The sequence below is a fragment of the Stenella coeruleoalba genome, assembly GCF_951394435.1.
Source record: "Stenella coeruleoalba genome assembly, chromosome: 11".
In the NCBI taxonomy this organism is placed as follows: Eukaryota; Metazoa; Chordata; class Mammalia; order Artiodactyla; family Delphinidae; genus Stenella; species Stenella coeruleoalba.
The window spans coordinates 95,795,841-95,817,764 of record NC_137157.1 but is presented as its reverse complement, the minus strand read 5'-3'; the positions used below and the strand labels follow the sequence as shown (position 1 = coordinate 95,817,764).

The 21,924-nt window shown below is 50.9% G+C and overlaps 1 protein-coding gene across 17 annotated transcripts; it reads right to left on the bottom strand.

Annotated features, from left to right (window-relative positions):
* Nucleotides 1–1,011: 1,011 nt before the first annotated feature.
* ZNF384 (zinc finger protein 384) lies at nt 1,012–21,019 on the bottom strand. 17 transcript variants are annotated; one of them, XM_079936474.1, is made up of 13 exons: nt 20,794–21,019; nt 20,528–20,589; nt 19,554–19,613; nt 13,120–13,190; nt 12,594–12,831; nt 12,310–12,357; nt 11,774–12,107; nt 10,838–10,930; nt 7,101–7,325; nt 6,217–6,399; nt 4,650–4,728; nt 3,723–3,881; nt 1,012–3,159 (listed from the first exon to the last, which is right to left on the bottom strand). In XM_079936474.1, exons 4-13 carry the CDS (start codon nt 13,183–13,185, stop codon nt 2,788–2,790), a joined length of 1,797 nt encoding a protein of 598 aa, XP_079792600.1. In that variant the 5' UTR covers nt 13,186–13,190; nt 19,554–19,613; nt 20,528–20,589; nt 20,794–21,019; the 3' UTR covers nt 1,012–2,787. The 17 variants fall into 17 exon arrangements, with proteins under 17 accessions (XP_079792600.1, XP_079792593.1, XP_079792589.1 ...); XM_079936467.1 differs by having other exon boundaries at nt 13,120–13,191; nt 19,557–19,613; XM_079936463.1 differs by lacking the exon at nt 20,528–20,589.
* Between the last annotated feature and the right edge of the window lie 905 nt (nt 21,020–21,924).

Here is a 21,924-nt window from a genome sequence, read left to right as displayed (position 1 = left end):
GGATTGGGGCACGGAGCTGTCACAACGGGGCCAGTTGGATGCCGACTATCACCCTGGTCCGCGACATCACAGCCACAACTACGCTCCTCGTCCGGATGGAAAGCCACCAAGTGCACGACAGGCCGCCACCACACCAGGGACGCAGAACTCAACGCCCAGAGCCGGAGAGTGTTAGGAAGACAGTTTTGGAGATCACTGTCACCCCAAATCACGCGTTCTTAATAAGTATTAATGTCACATGGCAGGTTTTGGTTTGGGGGTTTTTTTGTTTTTGTTTTTTGGACTGTGCCGCGGCTTGCGGGTCGTTCCCCGACCAGGGAGTGAAGCCGGGTGGCGGCTGTGAGAGCCCAAGATCCTAACCACTGGGCCACCAGGGAACGCCCACATGGCAGATTTTCAATGAAACATTTCAGCCACATAATTTAGCTCAAATATGTAAAAAAGGACAAGGTGAAACCCCAGGTTTACTACTGAGCAGGTGGTAGATAGAGCAATAGAATCTAGAAGACGTCCCTCTAATTGCACGCGGCAGACCCTTGGATTATCTAATCTCCGTGCCTATTTCCGTGTCTAGCAAAATGCCTGGTATCCTGCTTACTTCATAGGGTTGTTGCTGTTGAAGTGTGAGGGTACCCTTCAAAAGAGATGCTGGTTGTAATACCTGTGATGAACGTAGGGCTCTCAATGTCAGTTCAACAGTTGGTGAGAACAGGGGAAACGTAGTAAATATGCAGGAAACACACACTGCACGTTTGGTCATATGTGATACAGTCGTTAGCGTCACACCACGGACTGAGACTATCTTGGATGCCCACACAAGAGCCCGAGCCCTACAGCTAAGAGGTGTTGTTTCATTGCCTATCCACGCGCCACCAGCTAATGAGCGTGGCTGCCCGGCAGTCCCACACAGGATGGCCACGTTGTCAGACGTGGGAGCTTTGTCACAACTTTTTTAGTGCTTAAAAGATTTTTAATTTTCAGAAAGGAATCTTGGAGGTGATCTAGCCCAATCCCTTCATTTAACAGCTGAAGAAGCATTGCGGCCGACACTGGTTGATGGGAGAGCCAGGGCGGAAGTCCAGGTTTCCCGCCCACGCTCTGCCCCTCAGCACTACAACTGTCCTGTTTCATTCTTCAATCCCGGTTATGGGTTCCACCACTGGAAACCTCTGGTTTTAGGTGACACAGGATATGCCAGCTGGAATTAGCACTGAGCCCACAGATGCTCTGGCAGCAGTGCAGGTCCTTCCAGGAGGCCGTGCTTCCATTTCCTGGATAGGGAGAGCTTCGAGGTATCTTGTTAACACACGACTGAACCCTGCTCTTACACCTTAGGCGACACAGTCCTCACAGCAGGATTTGTATGTAGGAACCCTCATAAACCAAGATTTCACTTCAGAGATTTCAAAGTTGTGCCCTTCTATGGCTAGGGATACACACACGGCCCCATCACACAGCATTCGTTCTTACCGTTCGCACACTCTACTGTAAATCCTTAGTACTGGCCTTGAACGTCTCCCCAAGTAGCTGTTTCCCACGCTTATACTCACATCAGTAGCTCCACTGCCTCTGATCCTTTTACACGAATTTATTTCTATACAAGGTTCTAAAAACACCCCTTGGTTTTGTACATAAGTTTTTCTTTTTTTCCTCATTTTAAATTACTTTATAACAACTGGTTTCCTGATTTTTTTTTCCATTTTCTCTTTTCTCTGAAATCTGCCATGATTTAAAAAAAAAAAAAAAGACGAAAGGAAATAAAAATGCCATTGGCCAGAAGACAGGGTGGAGAAAAACAAAAGGGACAAAAATAAACATCAAATATGAAAATTCTCAGAGATAATGCATTTATAAACACAGAAATGGTTACAACAAAGATGGCCGTGATGAGTGGGTATATATATATTTATATATATATATTTATATATAAATCCGTGTCCGGCAACTGACCGCGGCACCTAGGGAGCTAAGTCCAGTCCTTGCATCTGCCCCGAACTCTCCCTTCTCTGCAGCCCCCTTATCGTGGGGTTTCATAAAGAACCCGCAGCTCCTTAGGTTGGGGACGGGGAGACTGAGCACAAGGCCTCCGCTGGCAGAGAAGGGGAGAGGCTCCAAGGAAAACCATAACCCACACTTCTAAGCCACCGTCGGCCATTTTGGGGATCTCCGGCCCCTTGGGGACCACATCTCGGCCCTTGCCCCTTTACAAATAAAGGGGGTCTGACCCGCCCCAGACCTCCCTCCAGCATCAGGTAGGAAGTGAAGTGAGATCATGAGGGGAAGAAAACGGCTCCCAGGGACAGGGGCACGGGAGGAAGCTCTGTTCTTTCGCAGGCAAGAACAGAACAGGAGGCTGCTTGCATTTAGGGCTCCCTCCTCTGTGCCGTCCGGGAGTGCCAGCCTCTAGTCCTCTGTCAGCCCGAGCTTGGAGGATTACGAGGGTGAGGAGAGAGTAAGTGCCCACGCTGGAAAAGTCTCTATGAGGTCATAGCAAACCCCTCCCCTGAGCACCAACCCCCAATGTTAAAAGCTACGCTTAGGCGGGAGGCTGCTGGATTACGCGACCAGCTCAGTACTCCTCTGCCATTCAGGAGGGCTGACGTTCCTTCGGAAGAGGAGCTGAGACAATAAGGATGGTATCCTGTGAGAGAAGGCCATGCCTGAGGCCCAAGGAGATGGAGCCGTGGCCTGTCAAGGAAGAAGAGGACTTTTCCCACCAAGAGGAGCTGGAGAAAGAAGGGACCAGAGCCTCTTTCCCCTCTCCCCGGGGGACGGCAGCACAGGTCTCTACGAGCTGGCCAGGTGCTCTACCTGGATGGTGCTGGTGGTGACGGTGAGGCAGATGTCCTTGTGGTGCTCTGCCGTCTTATAGGGGGTCAGGTCGAAGGAGCACTGGGGCGGGGGATTGGGGTTGCTGTCCCCGCCACCCCCGCCCTGGGGGGCCGCCCCCGGGGACTGGAAGTGCGGAGGCTGTGGCGGCTGCTGCTGTGGCTGCTGCGAAGCCTGGGAGGCCTGGGCCTGGGCCTGCGCTTGGGCCTGCGCTTGAGCCTGGGCCTGGGCCTGGGCCTGGGCCACTGCCGCCGCCGCCGCCGCCGCCTGCACCTGCTGCTGGAGATCAGGAGGGTTGTGTTTGCGCATGTGCTTCATCAGGTACGTCTCCTGAGGGGGATGGAAGAGGGGTTGAGGGAAGAAAGAGAAGGAAGGAAGCTCCCTGTAACCAGCACCCCGGGCTGTTACCTTGAACAGAACGACACTTATACAGAGGTGCTCTGGAGCCACGCGGGTTCTCCCCATGAGCCACTTTCAGTGCTCGCACCGCGTGGACAAGGTGGGGGGACCTTTAGGGTAACCGTGGGCATTCAGCTGGCACGGGGAAAGCTGTCACTTTCTCCAAGATCTCTGAATGGAACAACCTGACCACCTTTTTCTGGAGTCTAATGGAAAACATCTAACTGAAATCTCTCGTCTCTCACAATTTCAAGACGCTTTCTTTTATCCTGTGTCTAAGTAAAATGAAGACTCACTGCTGAGCAATCGCTACAGGCTTAAGGGACCAGGCATCCCCCAAATTCCTCAGCTCTGCGTCTGTTCACTTTCTGTTCTCTTTACTGATCCCGGCAAGTGGAGCAAGGGATGGATGGGGTGTATTCACTGCGGCAGCTCTTTATCGGAAAGGCGGGGTGAAGCCGCTTGCGGGGGGGAGGGGGGCTCCGAGTGCTCACCGACGTGTACGCCCGGCTGCAGATGGTGCAGGTGTACACCTTGGCATGCTTCACTGTGTGCGTGGACAGGTGCACCTCCAGCGAGGTCGCGTCCGTGTACGCCCGGTGACAGTTGTGGCACTTGAAGGGTTTATCTTTGTTGTGCTGCCGCCTGTGGGACTGAGAAAACAAGGAGAAATCAGGACGGCTGCACCACTCTGCCCTCCTGCCTCCTTGACCTTAATGGAAAGCCCTGGGCTGGGTGCCAGGCCTCCTGGGTTCTCTTACATCTGAAGGCAGCAGGAATTGCTTCAAATGAAACTTCAGACGCTACCAGCTAAGGGAAGCAGCATCCTGCAGGATCCTTAAAGTCAGAATGACGGCTACGCCTGGTCCCACTAGTCCAGTGGTTCTCAGAGGGAGGCATGGGAACTGCCAGGGAACACCAAGACCTTTTCAGGGGGCCCGCAAGGTCACAACTATTTTCAAAATAATAATAATAATAAGACACCGCTTGCCTTTTCACTCTCATTCTTTCATGACTATACAGAGATTACACGACATGTAATATCGTAAAGACTGAACGCAGCAGATAAGAGAATCTCTCCATCTTCTAGTAAGCCAGACATTAGAGAAACGTGCATAAACAAAAAGCAATGCCGTTCTTCTCACTAAGCTTTTTGCGGGGAGGGAGGTTAAGAGATATGTTATTTATGTTAATGTACGATGGGGTTTGTTATTTTTAAACAAATTACTAAATAGTTTTTCAGTTTCATAACGTCTACGTAATTAGGTGTTACCCACATCAACGAAAGCTCTTTGGGCTCCCCAGTGACTGTTAAGAACGTAAAGCGGCCTGAAAAAGTTTGAGAACCACTGTACTAGTCAAACGGCACTGTGACCCCAAGTCTTAGACTCAAGGCCTCGTGTGGAGGGTGGAGCACCTACCTGCAGGTTGGAGAGCTGTGTGAAGGCTTTCTCGCAGCCCGGGTGTGCACATTTGTACGGCCTATCCCCGGTGTGGATTCTGCACGGGACGAGAGAAGAAGAAAGGGGAAGGACATCAGCAAGGCCGCTCGGGGACCAGCGCCTTAACAGGCCTCCTCTGGGAGCACAGGGTGGGTCTCCAGGAGATGCCGGCTCAGGCCAGCGGGCCCGACTGCTGCTCGCTGCCCGCACCACTCCGCTCAAGCTGGGCTCCTCTCTGCTGGCGGAGGGCCGGGGGCTGGGCGGCCAAGGCGCACGGAGGCCACGATCTGGCAGCCAAGGCAGCTCCTACAGTCACCGGCCCTCACGAGAGTTCAGAAACGTGAGATAAACACACGGCGAGAAAAAAGAAACACATAACACTTCTCCCTTGGCCTCCAACATACAGCCAGAAACTACCCCTTCAGCCTTAACACCAATCCCAGAGCAAGTTCTGGGGTCAAAGAAAAGCACAGAGTTATGCGAACTGTGAAGGGCAGCAGCAACATCGATGCTGGTGGAAGCTCCTTGGGGCTTTTCCCAGCTCAGCCCCTAACGGCAGGAAATGCCTAGTTTAGTACTGATCTGACCTCTTTCCAAACACTATAGGGCCCTCTGCTGAGACGAGCCAAGGACTTGAAGGTTGGCAGAACCCTGCTCCTTGGCAGGGACTTCAGAACCATCTCTGTGACCAGGTGCTTTTCGAGATCCCGGGTATGAAATCCTGAAAACCTCGCAGGACACGTCTCCTTGTGAGGAAAGCCCGATTCCTCCTCTTCGAGAAGCAAGCTGTCGGACCACTTTAAGAGGGATCGCCACCTCCAGAAGCAGCCGGGAGAGGAGACCTGTAGCCAGCAGGAGTCTGGACTCCAGCTCAACTTGAGATCCCACTGAAGGAGACCATCAGCTCTTCCAGGAGGCAGGCTCGCCTCTGAGCCACTCCAGATTCACGGGACAAAGTACACATCCTTACGGAGTAGGAGCATTTTCGTCTCATTTGCCGGTTCTCTGTGAACATTTACGCTGCGCTTTGTTCTCTCCTGTACCCCTGGCATCCCTCGGAGCCTTGCTTGGTGCTGTAGGTGTCGCTGAGTTGGTACCCAGCTGAAGTCTGATTATACCTCCTCCCGTTCATAATCGGTGCCCTAAGGGCTAGAGGGATGGTCTTCTCCGACCAAATGGCCCTGCTTTGACATCGAGAATCTTGCAGGATGTGTGCACAGGTGTCTCCAGGGAGGGAAATGAGGGAAGGAAACGTCGGCTCTGCTCCCAGTGAGTTTCCTCCTCCCTCGGATCAGGGAATGTCCCACAGTCACTGTGTCTCCTCGGCGCTGCTTCTGCCCCAGAAAGGCTCTCTGAGCGTCCACTTGCGTCTCCAGTCTTGCTTGGTCTTCCTCCCAGATGCCAGCTGTGCTCTCCTCCGGCCAGCTCTCTCCTCCAGCCGGGTCTCTCCCCCGCCCCCCGCATGCGGGTTGTTGTGTGTGTCCGGGGCGGGGGTGGGGAGGGCATGCCAGCGGGGCGGGGGCAGTAGCCCGCCACTCTCCCTTACCGTGTGTGCTGCTGGAGGTGGGAGAGCTGGCGGAAGGCCTTCTGGCAGTAGGAACAGTTGTAGGGCTTGGCCCCCGAGTGGATACGGAGGTGCTGGGCCAGGTAGGAGGTGTTGGCGAAGGTCTTGGAGCAGTGCGGGCACTTGTGGGGCTTGATGGTCTCCGTGTGCATCTTGGAGTGGATCCTGCCGGAGAGGAGAGGAGGGAAGGGGGGAGGAGGGAGCGGTTCGACACCACGGGCTCAGCTCTCCGCTGGGTGAAATGATGTTGCTTGACGGATGAGAGCACCCCTTCCTCCCTCCCCCACAAACCCGCGCCGGCCTGGAGAGGCTCGTGAAGAGGACACCCACATCTAGGTTGCTGCTCATCTTAAGTCGGTGGCTAGAATGGCAGTGAGATGATGAAGAGCTGCACCCCTGGCTCCTGTAACCTTAAAGATTTCGGTCTCGTCAGCCCTCTGCTTTGTGCCAAGGTTACACACTCACCACAGACACCCTGCTTCCAAACAGTAATTTGAACAAAGACCAACACCGCCTGTCCCCCATGGACCTGAGGTTGAATGCACACCTTGGCTCTGAACTGACGCATATAGTAAAAGCAGGGCCTGCTCTGCAGAAGATTTCCGAACACAGACACAGAGAGAAGCCACATAAATCGTTGCAGACCTTGGGACCGGAGAGCACAATGTTCCAGGCACCACCCCCAAGCTGCAGGGATACGCAGTTCAGTTTTCACAGACAGCAGTGGGAGAGAATCGAGGCTCCCAAAGGGCAGAGTTGAAAGGGACAAAAGAAAACATGTGGAGAAGAGAGGAGGCGTGGGCCACGTGGCCTCGGGGTGAGGGGTCCACGGCAGGGAGTCGGGGGGAGACTGAAAGCAGCCTTACCGGGTGTGCTGCTGGAGGTGAGAGAGCTGGCGGAAGGACTTCTCACAGAAGTTACAACTGTAGGGCTTGGCCCCCGAGTGGATACGGATGTGCTGGGCCAGGTAGGAGCTGTTGGCGAACGTCTTGGAGCAGTGTGGGCACTTGTGGGGCTTGGTCTCGGTGTGTGACTTGGAGTGGATCTGCATCTCCGACTTCGAGTAGAACGTCAGGGAGCACATCCGGCACCTGGGCCAAGGGAGGGCAGCGGTTAGGACCCTGCCCACCGTGAGGGCGTTGCTGAACCCGCCCCTCCACTTCCAAAGATGCCAACCTATCTGATCTCTCTTCTATTCCAGCGACAACGCGAGGCCCTCGAGAGGAGGAGCTCTATTTTATCTACCGTTACAGTCTGCCCTTCTAATACAGCCCAACACAAGTATTTAATAAGTGTTTGCTGAAATGCCTGGACTCCCTAAGTGTGTACATAAACAAGAATTCAACCAGGTAAGACAGGAAACTCTTATTACAGGCCCTGGGCTGACACGGCTTTCACCGGACCAGGAGTATCACCTAGCCTCTGTCTTCCTTCTGCCTGTAACTTGACTTCAGATTTCTAAAGAACCCCTTTCCCCAGTTTCCCGTGGAGAAAGTACATCCCTCAGGTAATCCTCAAGCTCCTGAGGTGACAATGAGGACGAACTGACTAGATTCCTCAGAGGACTTTTCTCCTGTCTCCTCAGATAACTGTCTTCTCTCAGATTTTCTCCTTTTTGCCAGTGATTTCTAGAGGGATGAGGTAAGAATTACCAGGGTTATTTGGAGGGGGCTTTCCCAAACCACATGTCCGGCCTCCGCTCTGGATCTGATGTTCCACCGACTCCCCCCGGCCCCCGGCCCCCTGGCAATCAAGTGAGAATTACTTCTGCAACGAGCCAAGGTAACTGCTGGAGTGGGTTGTATCCCTCAAATATGAAGGAGAAAAAAAAGACTGGCAAAATACTGAGCCTCCCCGCTAAACCTTTCCTCTCTCCTAGCTCAATGCCAGCACTTCGGGTTGACAACAGTATCATCTGAATACACTTTCATGCATCATCTGAGCTGATAATCCTTCTTCCTGCTCTTATACTGCCCAACAATATCAAATAAGGAGGCCTGTGGGCAAGATAAGTCACAATTATTCAGACTTTACTGGGCGAAAGTTATCTATATGTGAGCTGGAACCCTATCACTCAAACAACTCACCAGCACACAATGTGGGCTGAAGCCAGGCCACTGGGGCAAGTCCCTCTTCTCTGGGTCCCCCCCCAACGTCTCTCTCTAGGAGGGGCTTAGGATGGTGAAGGGTGACTTCTGCTTTTTTCCTGATCCCAAGAGAATATGCAGAGAATAACTGAGATGCAGACTAAAAAGAACTCTGAGCTCCTCAGAGAAGAAGAGACCACTGTTACTTGGGCGTATGGTTCCTGTGTTAATGCTTCCATTAAAAATCCAATCATTGAGGCCAATTTCTAGTTCTCTAGTCACTTGATAATTCTGAAAGAAATCCGATTACCTGTTTACCAACCCCTGGCTGTTGTCTGGGATGCCCAACCATTGTGTGGGAGGGTGGGAGGTTCTGTTTATAGTTAGCAGGGTCCAAAGGACACAGCCAACAGAAGTCTGGACACCGGGGCTCTACTCAGGGTTCAGTTACAGGCTTGCTCATCAATCTAGACCTCAATTTTCTGGTCTGTAAAATGGAGAGATAAATAACTGCCCCCCAAAGGGCCAGCAAACACCCAGGAGAGTCAACGGTAAGCCAAGCATTCGCTAACAATAAAACTGCATTAAGGTCAGCAGCACCAGTGCTGAATGAGCTCATGCTGCTATACACTTCACTAAAACTGAGGTTAGAAAACTAGACACAGTGTCACTTGGAGAGGAACTGCACTAGAGTTACAAAACAGCTTCCCTCCGCTAAGATTTCTCAGACAGGTGGAATGATTTTAGCTCAAGCAAAACCTCATTAGTTTGCCTGTGAATGCTGAACACATAACTGCACCCCTTAACCTGAGATTAGTTATAGAAGCGAAAATCACCCTCCTCCTCAAAGTTTCCAACGAGGGAAGAATCTGCAAAACTTAAACTCACCAATAATGGACTGGCAACAACATGAGCTGTCTCCAGAGGTATGAGTATAATAAGGATAACATAACAATAACACAGTAATAACGGTAGTAGTAAGTGCCACCTGTTGTTGTGCCTGACACTGCCGGGCTCCAATTAGGTCCTTTAAACACATTGTTTCCGCTCCTTAAAACAACCTGGCAAGTACTATCCCTGTTCTACAGAAAGGAGCACAAAGGCTCAGAAAGGTAAAGCAATTTGCCAAAGGGCGAACAGTGACTCATTCTCACCTAACCTTAAGACTCCTCACACTAGAGGTATCCAGGGGGAAGCTGGACCATCCTATCATCTGCCAGAAATGTTTAAACACTAAAACTACAGAGAAGCCAAATAAGTACAAGCCTAATGCAAGATGTCAGGTGCTGGGAAAGAAACCCGATTAGGAGAGCTGTGGCAGTGGGCAGTGGCCGTGTCGCTGGGCGCACAGCTCCAGGGGCACCATTCACACCCGACACCACAAGGGTGCTCCCTTGGAGGCCTGCAAGGCAATGGCCTTGGTTACAGTAACCGCTTTGAAGTGAATTATCAACGCTTTTTCTCCTAAGATGTTCAAAAACACTTTCAGATACTCTGATTTTCCCTCAAAACATTTCCACAGGATAGATGAGGGCCATGACTGGTCTTCAAATTTTACTAGAAATAAGTTGACTTGCCCAGAGAAAAAGAACCCAGTTCCCCTAATACCCAGTCAAATGCCACAGACCACAGGAATGGATGTAGTTGACCCACACCTGTATCGAAACGGGGACTCCTCGTGATTAAAAAGATTCCTTTGGGACCTCAGAGTTCTGAGTTTGTGAAGAAATTGCATTTACCTATAACATAATCAATCTCCCTTAAATTCAGAGTTCTCTTTAGTCACCTGGAGGTAGTGTGTGGAAAATCCTATCAGGGCTGCCCTCCAATTGTACATTCACATTTCTTTGCACATGCACAGTGTGGCAAGTCCAGAAATAGCTTTAATGTGGGTCCGGAAGACAAAGAGAGAGAAACCTTGGCAGAACCAGATGACGCTGATCCACGGGAAGGGCCCTACAGAGTGTCAGGGAGCCCCCCACCGTTCCTGCAACAACCGGTCTTGTTCAGGTGTAGCTCCAAGTCACAATGACCTCACTTTAAGCCAACACATAAAAATCCAAATCTCTACAAAATAAATTTAAAAGGGATTTTCATTTTATGGAATGTATGATACCTTTAAATGAACCAAACTTGTCAAGTACCTTTATAATATGATGTAAACATTGCTCAGGAACACTTTTACTGTGTAAGTGGGGTACACCTGTAATAATAAAGCTGCAGTGAACTTTCAGATTACGAGCTGGAATTCTGCAGTGCTCAATACTTTCTGCATAGCAACACTCCCCTCATTTTGACTTACAAAGACGGATTTAAACGCTCGGAACTCTCCATGGTAGAAGTGTACAACACATAAAAGTAAATGCTACATGATGACTATTTCTCATCTCTTTCGAAGTTCCCAACATTTCAAATCTCATTTGATATATAACTCCCAAGAGCTGGGAGACATAAACAGAATTCTCCCCATTTTACAGATGAGGAAACTGAGGCCCAGAGAGGGGAAAAGGACTTGCCCAGGGTCACACAGCAAGTTCGTGGTGGAGCCGGGAACTGAATCCATGAGCCCAAGGCTCTGTCCATTTCCTGTGCCGCAGTTCCCTTCGCTCCTAAAATGGGAACAACATTGCCCATCTCGGTACACTAAGGACAGACCCAGTCTCCCAGCCATGCACATCTACCCCTGTCTGTGTCAAAGCTGTGACGGTGGCTATTCCACTCTGTACACTGGGACCAGACTCCCCAAACCCACTAGGGCCCTTGACGGTTCTCAAGGGGATTAAAAGATTTCCACCTTTCAAAGGGCAGGGAGTTTAGATATGTAATTATTTTTGTATAGTACCACATGCAAATATGCTTATAATGCTTTTCGGCAATGGACGACTTAAAGGAAGTAGAGGATCAAAAGAACTTCCATGAATGAGAAAGTGAGAAAACAGCCATCTCACAAGCATATATTCCACAGGGGGAAGGGGAGGTATCCTATTCGTTCCACCTTTTTATACAGACCCCTCCCATCATCCCAACCATGCAGGGTCAGGCAGGCTCAATGCTCAAATACGGCCCAAGAACCGGTGGATAGCACACTGGTTAAGGTTAGGGGCTTACCAGAAATGTTTCTTGAAAAAATAGGAATGGAAAATGTAGAAACCAAAAAGGAGCTGGAGACAAGAGTCTCAAACCCAGTCTAAAGCCTCATTACAAGAAAGAAATTCCATTACGTCACCCCAAAATAAGTCAATGCTGAAGACCTCAAAGAAGGAAGGGGTGAAATGGGTCTGCATCCTGGGGAAGAGGAGCCAGAGAAGGGCCAGAAGCTCCACCGTCCTAACCCTCAACAGAACACTTGACATGCACGTGGATCCGAGGCGGAAGCTGCCGGAGCGCGGAGCCCGATGGGGGCAGGGAAGCTGAGAGAGCCGCACCCCACCCTGCCCGGCTCTGATCCTCACCTGTAGGTCTTGCCGTCTTTCTGATGGTCATCGTCATCCTCAGGGGAGAGGACGTAAGGGTCGTTCATCTCGGGAAGCCCCGATTCCAGCATCCGCTTCTTCTTTCGGCCCCGGGGGGGCTTAGCGGCCACAGTGCCGCCGCCGCCACCACCGCCGCCTCCTTCCTCTGTTAGGGTCGATGCTACCTTCTTAGAGAGGTCAGGGACCACCTGCAGGGCTTGTGAGCCAGGGGGAAGAGCTGAGACAATCATGGGAGCCGAAATGGGGAAGGTCTGAGCTGACGAGGCTGTGGTCACGAGGGAGCCTGAGGGGGATGTGATAACCAAGCCGGGACCTAGGATTGTGAGAAAAAGGAGATGGTGTCATGTTGCCCAGTCCGGATCCTAGTCCTACGTCATTTTCCCCAGATCATGGTCTATTTAACCCCTCACCACCGCCCCCCCGCCCAGAGTATACAGGAAACCCCAAACCCTGTAGAAAGACAATGGTCTCCTAACCCCTGTCCCCACCCCGCCCCCAGTAACAGTGAGATTTACCCCTTGATTGACTCCCTTCTCTTCTCCACCTCTGAGAACAGGAGACTCCTTGATTCAGAGAAGGAAAGAATGTCACCTCCTCAAAGGCAGGGACCGCATCTTCTACTTCTTTGTATCGCCCACAATGCCTAGCGCATTGCTAGGCACACAGTAGGCACTTAATAAAAATCTGATTGAGTAATCAAACACATATCCCACTCCCCATGTCCTTGGCGCCCTCCAGCCTGGGGTACTGATCGTGGAGGATCAACACCTCAGATTGGAGAAGAGCAGAGGGTGCTCACCAGCGGTCATCAGTCCTGTCGACGGCACAGGGACCACCGTGATATTCTGGGTAACGGATGCCTGGCTATGTGGGGTCAGCTGGTCTGACTTGGACTCTGTGTCCATGCTGATGCCCGAGGGCAGGGACACCGAGGCAGGCACTGTCAGCAAGGTGGGGTAGTGGGGTGGAGCCAGCCCACAGCCCTTCTCTGGCAAGAGCTGGTCCTTCATCTTGTTGATGAACATCGTGTTCTCAATCTGAAAGAAAAGGAACGGGACAGTGGCCTCTGAGGGAGAGTCCCGAGTCTGTCTGCTCCCTCGGCACCTCACACTGTCTATCCTCTGTGGGGATCAAAAGGCGGGTGGTTAATATCTGTGCTTCCAGAGAGAAGCTGAACAGAAACACTGTGTAATTCTCAACGATGGGGGGCCTGGCGAAACAGCATGGGATTTATCTTGCTTCAGTGTCCACGGTAACAGGACTTGCTACTCAGAGCTGAAAAAAGTACCCAGTGGAGCAGAAGCAAAAAACCAAACACCACGTACCTGTCCTGAGACCGTGGGGATGGAAGGCCAGAAGTACGGGTTAGAATTGAAGTGAGATTCTTCCATTCTACCTGAAGAAGGAAACGAGACCACATCACACTCAGGAATCATCTGAAGCAGGTGAGCAAGGGCGAAGGGGCGCTGAGGAGCTCCGGGTCTCTTCCCACAGGGCTGGGAGTGAGGAGTCAAGGCCTCAGGATCTAGCATATTAGTCCCTCTGGTCAGAGCCACTCACCACTACATCCCCATCCAACAGAGGCTATCCCAGTTCAGATGCTGGTGAAAGAACGTACACACATCTCATTTACCCACACAATGTTTCCTGTACCCCAAATAAACAGAAGTGGTATTTCTTTCTTTGGCTGACAGAAAGAGAAATTGAAGGCCTGAGAGAGGAAGGCTCGGATCCAAGGTCCACACAAAGCAGGTCACCGATCGGCCTGAAAACAGCCAGGGTACCTGTCATTGTTCCTCTCCTTTCACCCCTCAAATCCATCTTCCTTGAAATAAACAATTTCAAGGGTTCCAACTGACATGTCTATAGTTCCCTGTAGCCTGAAAAGGTTCTAGGACAGAATACAAAATGTCCAAGAGAATTAAAGAATGAAATTGGCGAGAATCAGAATCAAGGTCTTTGGGGTACCAGATGATATCTGAGGACCACGCCCATGGATCCCACCAAGGTCTGAGAACATCTGTGATGCTGCACTGGGTACCACACACACTGGACTGACCAGTAAGAACCTAGGAGTTACCAGTTTTAAAAGGGGTTCTAGGGAATTTCCTGGCGGTCCAGTGGTTAGGACTCTGTGCTTTCACTGCCGAGGCCTCGGGTTCGATCCCTGGTCGAGGGACTAAGATCCTGCAAGCCACATGGCACAGCCAAAAAAAAAAGGGGGGGACTGTTTCCAGCACCAGCACCCCAGATCTCCACCTAAAGGGATTTAGAACAGGGACAGTGGTGGGTCAGAACACACACACATTACCAGACTCCTCTGTAGTTCTCAAACACTATACCTCTAAGAGTTCAAGTTCTCCTCTGTACATGGATGACAAGTAAGCTTAAAACCTGGGGAGGGAAGAATAAGGAGCAAGAAAAGGAATCCCTCAGAATCATGCTGCAAGTCACAGGTGGGTCCGGAACGCAGGCATCCTGCCACTCATTTTCATACTCTGATCGCTTCTCCTAACAAGGCTTAATTGCAGGCTATTGGTCCAGAGTAGCTTCCCAAAAGCCTGGACCAGGAGAGATCCAGGCTGGCAGAGGCAGGGGAAGCGGGAAGAGGACACAGGTGGGAAGGGGAAGGGAGGGAATAAACATTAACACCGCGGTGCTGCTCCAGGCCGAGAGCGGCCAAGCTCCGGGAGGGGCAGAAGGACCACAGGACGCTGTGACTTGTAGCCTGGTCACACACATGGTCCCACTGAGGACACGCTGGAGGCGGACACCAGGGATTCTAAGAGATGGGCAGAGAAACTGGGTCTCAAGCAGTGACTAAGGAAACCAGGAAAGTTCTTCAGCAAAGGAGGTGAAGCAAAAGATCTCACTCTAAATGTAACGGAGTTCCTGGTCCTTCTCCAGAAGCCTCATCACATTTTTTGCTCTACTGAACAACACTCTGAATTTTCATAAAACCTATAAAGGGAAGCAGAACTGAATTTCAGCCTATTTTTCCCCAAAAGTAGCAAAGTAGAGGAGCAAATCTGTGGCTACCACAGCTTCATACAAATGAGGCTCAACTTTAAATGCCCTGAGGGTCAGGCACAGACCAATCCTGCTTCCCAAGTTATAAACACAGTAAAACCAGACACCCTCCACACAGGTGCCACCTAGCTCCCTGCCAGCTTTATAAAGGGCCTCGAGCCTTAGGCCCTCCGGAGGCAATGGACGCTGAGAAACAGTGAGATCACAGTGTAAGGGGATCCGATCTTGCCCAGCTTTGGGGGAGGCAGGGGCCACATCCTGAACTGCCCCCAGGTTCTAAGACAGGACCCATCACCCAGTAGGCAATGCCATACTTGGTGAACCGAGTGGCAGCAGACTTCGCATACGGACGCTGAAAGCCAAGCCAAGGGCTCCGACAGGGACCCACAGCCCCATCCCTCTAACCTTCTAGCTGAGAGGCATGAAATCGACAAGGGTGGCGGCTGTGGTGGAAATGCAGTAGAGAATCAGGCTGGAGAGTAAAGGAAAGGAGGATCTAATCATAATATCCCCCTAAAGAGACAAGGAAGTAAATGCATTACGGATGTGAAAATTTAGGAGGGAGGAACTGAGAGCCTGAAAATAAGGCTGTCCTCAGGATTCTGGCGAACAAGGCTCCTCCCCATGCCCAAACTACATCCATTCTTAGTGTCCTGCCAGGGGCTCAGGGGAAGCAGTTTCTGAGTCAAACATGGCCTGTAGGTTGTTACAGAGGGGCACGAAGTGACTTGGAGGACAGTATCACCACCACCATTAGCATCTATTAAGAGCCCACTGTGTTCAAGGTACTGTTCTGAGCACTTTACAAGCGTCGCACCATTTAATCCCACAACAATTCTATGAAGCAGGAGAGTGCAATTCCTATTTTTCTTTTTTCTTTCTCTTTAAAAAAACATTTTACTGAAATATAGTTGATTTATAATGTTGTGTTACCCATTCTTCAAATGAGGAAACTGGAGGCAAACAGTAAACAGCAGAACAGGGATCTGAACCCAGGACCAAAGAGCAAGCTAGAAAAGGGTCCTACAAGAGACCAACTCAAGTACATGCTCTCTGATGCTGGGGCTTGATTCACAAATCGAAATTTAGACTATTTCCAGAAATGGACTATATACTTTTCAGGTAGTTCTCAATAAATGCTTTCAACAATGAAGTTTTCAGGGAATTCCTTGGTGGTCCGGTGGTTAGGATTCCACACTTTCACTGCCAAGGGCCCAGGTTCAATCCCTGGTCAGGGAACTAATATCCCACAAGCCACAGCATGGCTGCCAAAAAAAAAAAAAAAAAGCAAACACCAAAAACGAAGTTTTCAATGACAGCAAAATGCAGTAAAAGATGATATTCTCTGTCCACATCCAGTGAAACCTCACCTGGCCACCAAGATAACTGATTTTAGAATGATGGGGTCTGAATTAAAAGGCCAGACTGTCCAGAAGGGGCGAATAGAAGAAAAGGCCCCTCCACCTCCCTGGATACCATCTCTCACTCTGCTTTGGTTCCTAAAAGAACAAAGGTGAAGATCAGAACCACAGCCGCTCCCAGGACGAAATGATAAACGTGTCTGTGGGTTCCTGATAAATACATCAGCCCAAAAGGGGGTGCACGGGGAGCCCTGCTTGCCCAACTGGAAGCAATATCCGCCTGCAGGATGACACCGGAGAAAGAGTCAACACTGTCCTGATGCCAGAATGTGATGTAAATGGCGCCCCCTGGGGTTGTGTCACAGGGTGCCCTGGCACCAGCTCACTCAAATACCTGCCAACTGTTGTCTTACCACTTCTCCTTTCAACTCTCTATTACGCATGGAGGAACGCCCACCAAACCATCCTGACATCCAGGTACGCACATACGAACATTCTTAAAACCCGAAGAAAGCAATGATATTACAGGGAAACTTCACCTCTACACAGAGTGCCAGTTTTCTTTTGTTTGTTTTATATTTTGGCCTCGCCGCATATCTTGCGGGATGTCAGTTCCTCGACCAGGGATAGAACCCAGACCATGGTAGTGACAACACCGAATCCTAACCACTAGGCCACCAGGGAACTCCCCACAGAGCATCAGTTTTGATGATTATGCCAACACATTAAAAACAAACCAGAAGGGGTTCACCCTAGACTGGGAAGGAAGAGGCAGGCTTCTATTATAGCCCCAAAGCTCAGGAGAGAAGGAAGAACACAGTAGGTGGAAAGATGATGTTGGCAGATTGAAAATCCGGGTTCTAATTCCAACTTTACTACCGCACCATGCCTCTGCTGTTCTCCAATAAGAAGGGACATTTACTATAATTAAGTTGGACAGCATTTTCCTTTCAAGAGGTTCAGGAACTACATACTCCTTTTCCAATCTCAAAAGAAATCTTGGAAGACTGAGAAGGTGAAGAAAAAAGACAATATTAAGTTATGTCCATGAAACACATAGGAGGACTTGAACTCTTGCACCAGAGCTCTGTCCATCTGTTCATCCTTCCCCAGTGCTACCGGCCATCCAGGGATAAAGACATCACTGCCTCCAGCATTGCAGTTTTCGTAGAAGTACTGAAGACCACCACTTCTTTCCTGGTACTTACAATTTTTACATTTTTTCCCCCCAAAATAAAGCATGGTTTTCTTTTCTCAAGAAAATAACATTCATCACACAACCAACCTTTAGGAAATCATGAAATACACCAACCCAATTTAGTAGCCAGAGGATGGACCGAGGAATCAAAGCTTCCAGAATCTAGGTTTAGGCCCTACCTCAGTAAATGGCTCTGAGGAATTTACGACTCTCCTAAATTTCTACTTGGGTAGAGGATGGAAGAGTATCAAACCCCTAAAAAATTCATAAGGCACATGGAATTGAGATGGAGACAACACACAGAAGAAAAAGAATAAAATGCTCAAAGTACTCCTGAGGAGAGTTAGAGAAACACTTCCATGTGATGAGGACTATTCGTGACAATTAGCAGAAATTACATAGAGACCACATAATTATAAAGGAACTACCCAAAAGTATCAGATCTATAGCCCGCAGCTTACTAATCACCAACTAGAAGCACTAACAAGAAAGAGAGATGCAAAGAACAACCAACTCAAATTCAACTACAGAAAGAACTGGAGGGGCTTCCCTGGTGGTGCAGTGTTTAAGAATCCACCTGCCAATGCAGGGGACACGGGTTCAAGCCCTGCTCTGGGAAGATCCCACATGCCGCGGAGCAACTTAGCCCGTGCACCACAACTACTGAGCCTGCGCTCTAGAGCCCTTGAGCCACAACTACTGAAGCCCGCGCACCTAGAGCCCGTGCTCCGCGACAAGAGAAGCCACCGCAGTGAGAAGCCCACACATTGCAACGAAGAGTAGCCCCCGCTCGCCGCAACTAGAGAAAGCCTGCGCGCAGCAACGAAGACCCAACGCAGTCAAAACTAAAAAAATTATTAAGAAAAAGAAAAAAGGAAAGAACTTGACACATGGATCTCGGACACTCTATTGAAAAAAACTGTTCCAAAATGCACAACTGCAGAAAGGTTGCAATATTAGCTAAGGACTTGAAGTGAGGAAACACACAGGACCATTTCTCCTCAGTTAGGAAACAAATCTTTTTCTCAGGTCCTAAGGGCATTCGAGAAGGTCCATCCCAATAGGATCTGGGGACTTCCTACTGTGAACTCTCCCAAGTACAAAATAACTGAGAACAGGTTTATCCCAATTCTATTGGGAAAAACCATCACACCATGCCCAAAGAGACCAACAGGACCACTACCACCACAAAGCTGGCAATCTGAGCCAGCACCTCCTACCCTGGGCACCACTGGACCACTGTACCTGCACCCTGCAGGGAGAACGCCATAGTGGTTCCCCTTGTCCTGCCCGTTCCACTATTAACCGACGGACCTGCGCATTGTGAGGCAGAAAAGAAAAAACAAACCAAAAAAAAAAAAAGTCTGGAGAAGAGGGAATATGCACCTAATATTTAATCACCAACTCGGCTCAGAAGCCTATGGGGAATAAATTTTATAAACCAGCCTGGAATTGGTTCTCAGAAGACACCTCTAAAATTATAAGCTCTGAACTCAAACTCTCTTGGGTTGATATATTGTCATTCTCAGGCAACCTAAAACTCAATCACCATCAAACCTCATATTCTGAATTCTTCCAGAGCTACTTCTGGAGTCTACTCCATACAGTTTTATCCACTTTATTTCAAACTACCCACGAATCAGTTTTTTTCCCCCAAACTTCACCCTGCCACGTCAAATTCAAATAACATCACACCACAGATTCTAATCACTCACCAGGTCCACTCCAAACACTGATGCAACGTTAAGGATACAAACTCCACTCTAAACTCAGTTCTGCTTGTTCCAAACACGAGAAAGCCATTCCATTAGCTATGCCACAAAGGCTACAATGGCAACTAGGGCCCATTTATCTCCAAAGCAGAATAAATTTCTCCTTTGGACACAGTGCAACACTGCTTAGTGAGTTCACCTGAGCATCTCACAACTCATTCTTGTTGAGGACTGGTGGGCATGGAAGGTGATGGGGTACAGTGCCAACTTTCGCACAAAACTTCCTGGGTATCCTCAAAAGATAATACGAAGAGGCTGATTTTTCTCCTGCAGCAAACACCAGTATTACAATTGCTATTACTTGAACAATTCTGTCACGCTGTCCGCAAAAGGGCCATTTGATTATGACCCCTTTGCCCCCCAAAACTGGAAAAGCCATTAACCCCAAATTGTCTTACCCTCTCTCTCTCTTCCTCCTGTCGTCTTATTCCTTGTCCTTTCCAGGGCTCCTGAACTTTCTGTAAACAAATTGTCTGGGTTACAGGGGCCGGTAAGGGTGCAGCCACCGGAGAACTGTGGAGAACCTCAGGAATTCTTTGACCATCTGGACCACTCAGTCCAGAAAGCAGGCGGACCCCCGACTAACCATCCAAAGATGCAAGGACAGAACGACAGCAGTGCAGGGCCACCCGCTATGTGGATACAAGGGAAATACATCCAATTCCCAGCAACTAAGATGAACTCTACCACCAGTGCGTGGGGTCCACCCCTGGGCTCAGACACTGGTTCTTCTTGGTCTCCCGGGGCCGCAGGTAACCGGAGGCGGGGGCGGGGGTGTGTGGGGACGGTTAGAGAACAGAAGAACTGGAAGAAGAGAAGCGTCCCTGCCTCCCAAGGATTGGCTCAGAAGGCAAAGCTGAGGACCCGGGGGGGATGCACAAGCCCTTGTGTCAGGCACAGTGCCAGTTCAGGCCCAGGCACTTCCTCTGGCCTCCCCCCCCCCCCCCCCCCCCGCCGCGAGGACTTCGCCCCTGCCTACCCAAGGCCCTGCGCCAAGAAGTACCTCCCTCAGCACAGTGGTCTAGCTACTGGAGACCCCGGCTGTCCCCCAAACACCTTCGCTGCCCTGAGACAGCCCCTGGGCGCCTTCTCCTGAGGTCGCCCACCACCCCTTCCTCTAAGACCCTTCTTTGGGACGCCCCTCCTTCCTCTCCGGGGAGCTGAACTCTGCCACCCACCAGACAGACACCCGCCCCCTAAACCCCCCCATTCCTCCCCATCGCCCGCTCCTCCACAACCACTTCCGGTTCCGGGACGGACACACGTACAGTCCCATCGTGGACCCCCCCTTCCCCGCCCCCCCCCAAGGAAAAGGGGAGGGGGAAGGAGCAGAGAGCTCGGCGCGCGCCGGCTGCAGCGGCGCGAGACTCACCCGGCGGCAACGGCTGCGGCGGCGCCAGAGCCGGAGCCAGAGAGCGGGAGGGGCGGCGTTTGCTGGGAAGGAGGGAGCAGAGTGCGGTGGGAGGACCCGGAGGGGGCGAGGGGAGGGGGATAGCGCCAGGCGAGCGCGCGGGCACGCACTTTAGGCGCGAGGCAGACCCACACACTCACACGCACGGATCGTGCGCGAGACACCCGCAGGGCGGGGGCGCTAGGCAGTGGGTGGCCCCCTCCCTCCCTCCCTCCCCTAACACTCACCCGGAAGTGGTGCCGCAGCTCGTGCTCCCGAGAACCCCGATTCCTCCACGCCCCCTCCCTCCCTCCCTCCCCCCACTGGCTCGGAGTTGAGCCGCGGCTGAGAGAAGGCGGGAGCGCCGGAAACGAAAAGGGGGGAGGGAGGGAAATAGCAATGTTGGGGGGGCGGCAATGGGGAAAGGGGGGGTGAAAATGCAAAGGTCGAGTCACTTCCGGGAGCAGCTAAAGCACATCCGGCGCGGTTAGCGCTCCAGCATACTCAGGGCGGAAGTTACGACAGTAGGGGCGGAAGTAGCTTCTGCCCGGGGACGCGGTATACCCTCCAGGGATGTGACGCCACAGCGGAAGTGAAGGTGGGTTCTGCTCTAAGGGCAGGAGCCGAACCTTCACGACTGCGGTTCCGGGCTTCCGGAAGGGACTTCAGGGGAAGTGGGAGGGTGGAAACGCGACAGGTTCATGAATTATGCATCAAGGTACGAGGGGGGGTATGGATTCTTAAAAGACGGGTCCTGGTTCCCTTCCCTCAAGGGGCTATAGGCAGACGTAGGGAGTTACCATTCTTTTTTCTTACATACTCTCCAGAAGGTCTCAATGCTTTGAATATGAAAGAAAGGAAAAGGATGTGTCAGTAGTTTTCTGAGGTCCCTCCTTAGGCCCAAAGCGTGACTAATTAACCCACCCCCCCACCCCCCAGGCCTCAGAATCCGACCCCTGCCTAACCACACCCCTTACTCTCTTTGCTTTGGTCTCTAAGTTCTTGTGGCCCTCTTCCACATCTTTATCTCCTACTCACCTGGCTTTACTTTTAAATATAGCACTCACCTCTACCTGATTCTATATTGTTGGATGTCCTCCTCTTCTCACTGGAATATCGGCCCCACGAGGGCAAGGACTCTGAATTGTTCGCTGCTGTATCCTCAGAGCCTGGCACTTAGTAAGCAGTTGGTAAACGTTTGTTGCATCAATGAACAATTAATGTGAACTCTTTCAGGAAGCCTTCCTTGATTGCTCCAACGGTCTCGTTCTCCGAATTTCCACAGCATTTAGTCCGTACCTTTTTTTTTTTTTTTTTTGGCTGTTTTAACTATTTCATATATGTGACTCTTCAGCAAGTTTGTCAGCAACTCGGGAGAA